The following is a 6,367-nucleotide window of genomic DNA, read 5'->3' as shown; positions in this document are numbered from 1 at the left end:
TGAATAAATTTTAATTATGACACGTTATATTTATTTTTACTAAATTACGTTGTATCTAATCACATATTGAGAAATATTATAAATTTTTTTAACATCCATTGGATATCAATTAACTCTCTTAATCCAGTAGATATGGATATAGATGGATGAACAAAAATTAAATGGATATGAATAAACTAAATGAATATGAATATGAATACAGCATCACCCGATCTATATCCGATCCATTGTTATCCCGTACCCCAACCCACACCATCTAGCATAGACGGGGAGACTTAAGTTAACCATGGTTAGTTGAGTTGAGTTGGTCTCACGCACTACACACCACCAGGAAAGGAGACAACAAACAAAACCTTACACTTTTTTATTAAAATTAATTAATTTATTTATATTTATACACACACTCTCAGAAAGAAAGAAAGCGACACCAAAAGTGCTTTAGAGAGAGAAAAATAACCATAAAACATTTTAGCATTCAACCCAACATAAAACAATCACTCCTTCAACTTCAAATTAATTGTTACTCATCCTTAAAACGCCATTTCATATATTCTACTTCAAACATAACTCTCACCACTTCAATTTTTTTTTAAATTTTACAACTCAAAACAATATGTGAAGAATTTGAAAGCTGAAGATTTTTTCTGATCTGTTTAGGGTTTGATTCAAAAAATATGATGTGTTAACTTTTGATTATTCAAAAAAAATTTGTGTTTAGTGTTGCATTTATTTTTAGTTGTAATTATGGAGAATCAAGGCTCATTTATTCCATCTTCTGAAGGTCAATTTTCATTTTCCTTCACTATTTTTTGATCATTTTGTTTTCTATATGTTTATGTTTATAGTTCAAGTCTATATTTGTTTTTTTTTTTTTCTCTACTTTTCTAACACTTAGTTAAAAAAGATGAAAATAAGTGCTAAAAATGTGCATTTTTTGGGTGAAGATTTGTTGTATAAGGAGCTATGGAAGGCATGTACAGGGCCACTAGTTGATGTTCCAAAAGATGGTGAAAGAGTTTTTTACTTTCCTCAGGGTCACATGGAACAAGTAATAAAACTTAAAAAATTTACTAATTTATGTTTGCAATTTTTTTTATTTGTTATAATTGGGTGTTTTTTTTTTATTTAATTTTATTTTATGTTTTAGTTAGAAGCATCAACAAATCAAGAATTGAATCAAAGGATTCCACTTTTTAACCTCAAATCAAAGATTCTTTGCCGTGTTGTTAACACCCAGTTACTGGTTTGTTACATGATTATTTCACAATGTTTGATTATTTTGTGTATAATTTGTAAAATAAAAAAATGATTTGATGTTAAATTGTTTTTTTCTTTCTCTTTTTTTAATTTAGGCTGAACACGAAACTGATGAAGTTTATGCTCAAATCACTTTAGTGCCTGAACAAAATGTAAGAATCTTCTATTAATCCTAAAATTATGTGGAAAATTAAAAAAATTGTGATGTTTGTGATATAAAGAAGTTAGCTTTATAATTTTTTTCATAACAATTTTAATGTAGCAAAGCGAAAGCGATCCGACAGGTCCTGATGAATTCATTGCAGAGCCTCGTAGACCAAATGTTAATTCTTTTAGTAAAGTGTTAACGGCGTCGGATACAAGCACTCACGGCGGCTTTTCGGTACTTAGAAAACATGCAAATGAATGCCTACCTCCATTAGTAAGTTTGTTGATTCTAACGTATTTTTTAATGTAGCAAAGCGAAAGCGATCCGACAGGTCCTGATGAACCCATTTTTTTATGTTTAATTTTTGGTAATGCTCTAATTTGTTGAGTTCGATTAGGATATGAGTCAACCGACACCTACTCAAGAGTTGGTAGCTAAGGATCTCCATGGATTCGAGTGGCGATTTAAGCATATCTTCAGAGGTCACTTCATTTTAATTACATGTATATGATTTACGACTTAAAGGTGTTTGGATGTGTGATCCTGTTACATTTTTTTAAATCAATAATAATATTTTTAGATAAAAAATGAAAATTACAGTTATTGAGGATTTTGAATTATATCAAGCAAACGTAAAAACAAATAGTCTTCAATGTTTAGGTCTTGAAAAAACATGGTTCGCAGACCTTTAGACAAAAACATTTTTAAAAAACGACACTTCAGTAATATTCGTTTATAGCGCACAACCAAACACCCCCACAAAGTCAAAAGTGAATTTTATATAAGTATCTTGTGAAAATGGCATGCCGAATGTGCTGGTTTGACTTGGTTAACAATGGTAGTAATTTTTCTCTTTTACGAAATATGAAAAGCAAATTCTCGTTTGACTCTATAGGTCAACCACGACGGCACTTACTTACAACGGGATGGAGTACTTTTGTTACTTGTAAGAAATTAGTGGCCGGTGATTCATTCGTATTTCTCAGGTATAACTGTTTGTGTTAATTTAGTTGGTTCTTGGAGACATGTATATATATCTTATACTAATAATTAGTATGTGTATTGTACTATTTTAGTCTTTTAACCAACTTGACTAACCTTTATATTGGTAGGGGTGAAAATGGTGAATTACGGGTAGGTATTAGACGTTTTGCTCGTCAACCGACCACTATGCCTTCTTCAGTAATTTCAAGCCAGAGTATGCTGCTTGGAGTACTTGCAACTGCATCACATGCTGTTTCAACCCAAACCCGTTTTGTTGTTTACTACAAGCCAAGGTATAATAGCTTGTTTATTCAAGCGGCAATTTCAGCCCATTTGCATATGAATCGGTCTGTTTTGATTATGTTATGCTTTATCTTCTACTGGTAAAATATTTGTTTTTGAGCTAAAAGAGAAACAAGTTTAAAAAATGCCCAAATATATTTAACATGCACAAAACCTCTTGAATCACCAAATCACTTATTACGGTTACAATATATTCTGGTCAAATTGGGCTCATTTTAACCTGTACTGAAAAAGAAAATGACTCATTTCTGTTGCCCAACCTGTCTGACTGGCCCATTTTGCCACGTCTACTTGCTTGCTTCAGAAAAGTTGGATTTTTATCTAATTCATGAAATTTGATGTCTTTTTTTTCCAGGACAAGTCAGTTCATCATAAGCTTGAACAAGTATTCAGAAGCTGTTAACAATAAGTTTTCGGTTGGGATGAGGTTTAAGATGCCGTTTGAGGGTGAGGACTCTCCTGAAAGAAGGTAACTAGAGCACTTAAAACTACCATGCTTTTTTTTAGTTGCTACATTCAATGTGTATGTGCTGAAATCTTTTGATTAATTAGATTTACTGGGACGATAGTTGGAGTCGAAGACGTATCTCCCCAGTGGGAATGCTCTAAATGGCGCTCGTTGAAGGTTGATATATGTTTTGAGTTCATGTAAAAATAGATGGATTCGTTAAAGGAGATATAGAACTAAAATAAACTGATGTTTATTTAATTGATTTTAGGTCCAATGGGATGAACCTGCGTCTATGATAAGACCAGAAAGGGTTTCACCATGGGAGATTGAAAAGTTTGTAACTTCCGTTCCCGCTAGCTTAGAACCAGTGGCACCTAAAAGTAAAAGGCCTCGACTACCGGTTGATAATCCTAATCTCGGTGAGTTTAAAATGTTTTTCTTACTTTACGTTGCTTTTGAATGTGCGTTTTCAATTTTGAGCCATTTTGCTTATGGATTTTGTTAAATTATGACTGCGTTTGATCTCTAGTGGGTCAAAAGTCACCTGAAATGTATTTTCTAATGCATTAAGAAGGTCGCAAAAATCGTTACTCAGGGAGTAATCGATCGGGAGTTCGGGACTTTTAGGGAATACTCGGCAACTCGGGAGTACTCACTTGCATGTTGACCAAGTTTGACTTTGACCTCTTTTGAATCGATTTTGATCGATTTTCTGAGTAATCCTAAGATTCGACCGAGTTTTGACCAATTTTCCAAGTATCCCGAGTTGCAAAAACCGAGTACTCGCCGAGTAATTCCGAGTTCTGCAACCCGGTGCATAAAACATCCTGCATCATTTTATTAGGATGTATCAGTACTACAGAAAAAAGAACTGTAATTGAATTGAGACTAAATATTATCATTATTGTGTTTGGATAACAGTGTTTCGGTTGCGAGTAATCTTGAATCTTGGTATGCATATAACCTCTTTTTGCATTTTAAATGTTTGTTTTAGAATCTGCATCCACTGTTTGGAATCCTTCATCGCAAAATGAGTTTAAGTACGGTTCATGGCATACAAACCAAACTGAAAATGGTAACAATGGATGTCATTTCTGGCCCCCAATGATGACATCTGGGAACGTACATGAAGAAATTGTATATCAAAAAGGTCTCTCGGGCTGGTCAAGTTACTCCTCTCAAGAAACTATTGAACAACCTAATGATTCTATTCACAGTTGCAGATTATTTGGTATTGACTTGATGATTCCTGCGAAAGGTGATATTATACCAGAGACAGCATCGTTAACCGTATCAAACACGTTTCATACTTTTGATGATGGACATATGCCGAGTGCATTGTCTGATCAGAAGTCTGACTTGTCAAAAGATTGTAAACAGAGCCCTTGTACTCGTAGTAGGACCAAGGTACAACCTTTCTTCTTTAAAGATCGTCATCTGGGTCAAAATGGGTGATTTTTGGTACGGGTCAAGATGAGTCAGGCTGACCCGTAACATTTTTTGTCCAAAAGTTCTATTTTGTGTTATAGTGTGGCAAATGGTAACAAAAATTATAGTATTGCAATACCTTTATGCAATAAAAATACCTGTTCCAATTCAAGGTTTTTTTTTTTTTTTTTTTTTGTTTTTTTTTTTTTTGAACTGTTTGGCACATAAGTAAATGGGTTGAAACTGGTGTCTCTAGTTTGGATATATATGTATAAATATATGGTAATGATTGAAGGTTCAAATGCAAGGCGTGGCAGTTGGTCGTGCAATAGACTTGACCATGTTAAATGGGTATGATGAGCTTATTGATGAACTCGAAGAAATGTTTGAGATAAAAGGACAGTTATACCCTCGTAATCAATGGGAAGTTGTCTTCACCGATGATGAAGGAGACATGATGCTTTTGGGTGATGATCCGTGGCAGTAAGTTACCACATTAACTTAACGATAAATGTAAAACAATATCGCCTTTTTATTTGACCGATAATTACTTATGTGCAGGGAGTTTTGTAGCATGGTGAAACGAATATTGATATGCTTGAGTCAAGATGTGAAGAAGATGAAAGTTGGCAGTAGGCTTCCTGTTTCTTCCATAGACAATGAAGTGTCGGGATATAGCGTCGAAGCTGCTGAAAATTAATGGAATCGAGCTCATAATTCAAGTTGCTTTTGTTTTAGGTATTATTCGCTTTGGTTAGTTTAATTGTTAACGATTGATGATTCGGGTATTTAAAAAGAAAGGAGCAGCTAATTTAATTTGGTATTAGTATAATCCAGACATTTCGCATGATTGAAGTAGTAGAATTAGGTTTTGTGCATATTTAGAGGTTTGAATATTGATTTGGGAGTGTGATGTTTATTTTATTTGTGATTGTAAATATGATGATGAATTGCTTATGTGGATGATTATGTAGTTTGACATTAGTGGTTGAAAATTTGCTAGCCTTCTATATCTTCATATATATACTTGATGTTTATATGTTATTGTTGTGTTTGATTTATTTGCATCCCAAAAGGGACATCATTTTGATTTGTTCATAAGAGAAATTTAGCCAATTTGGGTTTTTTTAGATCAAATATGCATCAGATACATTAATTTCTATAGTAGTCTTCAAACACTATTGAGATCCCCTTTTGACCCCAACTAAAAAGTTACCATTTTGACTTGTTATTTAATTTAATCATTCGACCTGTTCATATGAGGTGAAGAAATTATTGAAGTTTGAGTTTTTACGTTCCTATGAGGTGGTTTGAAGAGTTATTATAATTTGGAAGATATTTGGGTAAAAGTTTCAATACATTCAAGAAGAAATCGAAAGTCGAAATGATGTGTCAAAGTATAAAAATGAAACAGAAAAATACTGGTCGATACAGCACATCTCGCGGCCGCGATCCAACTCAATGCGGTCGCTATTTTGTTATTTGCCCGTGATTAAATTCTCGCGGTCGCATTACGTTAACAGAAATCCGGAAACATAGAACAAGTAACCTCGCGCTCGCAATAAGTTTAATGCGGCCGCGATTTTTGTGAAGACTCGCGGTTGCGATTTGTTGAGATGCGGCCGCGAGACATGCCAGCCGACTTTAGTTTTTTGGTTTTCTATAAATACGTGTTTTTAACCCTTTTTAGGGTAATCACTTTTTTAGTACGAATTTTGGTGCTCCAGCAGCTAGGTTTGTGGATGAGGGGGGATCGACTTTGGGGATGAAACTCTTGTGTGCAAAGGGTGTTTGTT

General features: G+C 34.0%; 1 protein-coding gene across 1 annotated transcript; it reads left to right on the top strand.

Annotated features, from left to right (window-relative positions):
• Positions 1 to 658: 658 nt before the first annotated feature.
• Positions 659 to 5,364, top strand: LOC139888451 (auxin response factor 18-like). The gene is made up of 14 exons (XM_071871458.1): positions 659 to 781; positions 945 to 1,048; positions 1,148 to 1,243; positions 1,353 to 1,409; positions 1,520 to 1,678; positions 1,803 to 1,887; positions 2,301 to 2,391; positions 2,518 to 2,682; positions 3,048 to 3,161; positions 3,245 to 3,317; positions 3,412 to 3,562; positions 4,138 to 4,550; positions 4,867 to 5,054; positions 5,133 to 5,364. Exons 1-14 carry the CDS (start codon positions 745 to 747, stop codon positions 5,269 to 5,271), a joined length of 1,872 nt encoding a protein of 623 aa, XP_071727559.1. The 5' UTR covers positions 659 to 744; the 3' UTR covers positions 5,272 to 5,364.
• The last annotated feature ends 1,003 nt before the right edge of the window (positions 5,365 to 6,367 follow it).

This window comes from Rutidosis leptorrhynchoides, chromosome 2, assembly GCF_046630445.1.
Source record: "Rutidosis leptorrhynchoides isolate AG116_Rl617_1_P2 chromosome 2, CSIRO_AGI_Rlap_v1, whole genome shotgun sequence".
Lineage (NCBI taxonomy): Eukaryota > Viridiplantae > Streptophyta > Magnoliopsida > Asterales > Asteraceae > Rutidosis > Rutidosis leptorrhynchoides.
Note: the sequence above shows the minus strand (reverse complement) of the source record. Positions and strands in the feature narration are given on the sequence as shown.

Bases quoted from the DNA above. Each gene is read 5' to 3' on its own strand.
- LOC139888451 (XM_071871458.1), top strand. From the start codon at position 745: ATGGAGAATCAAGGCTCATTTATTCCATCTTCTGAAG. The intron at 1,244-1,352 runs GTTTGTTACATG...TTTTTAATTTAG, and splicing joins TTGTTAACACCCAGTTACTG to GCTGAACACGAAACTGATGA. The intron at 3,318-3,411 runs GTTGATATATGT...AATTGATTTTAG, and splicing joins CTAAATGGCGCTCGTTGAAG to GTCCAATGGGATGAACCTGC.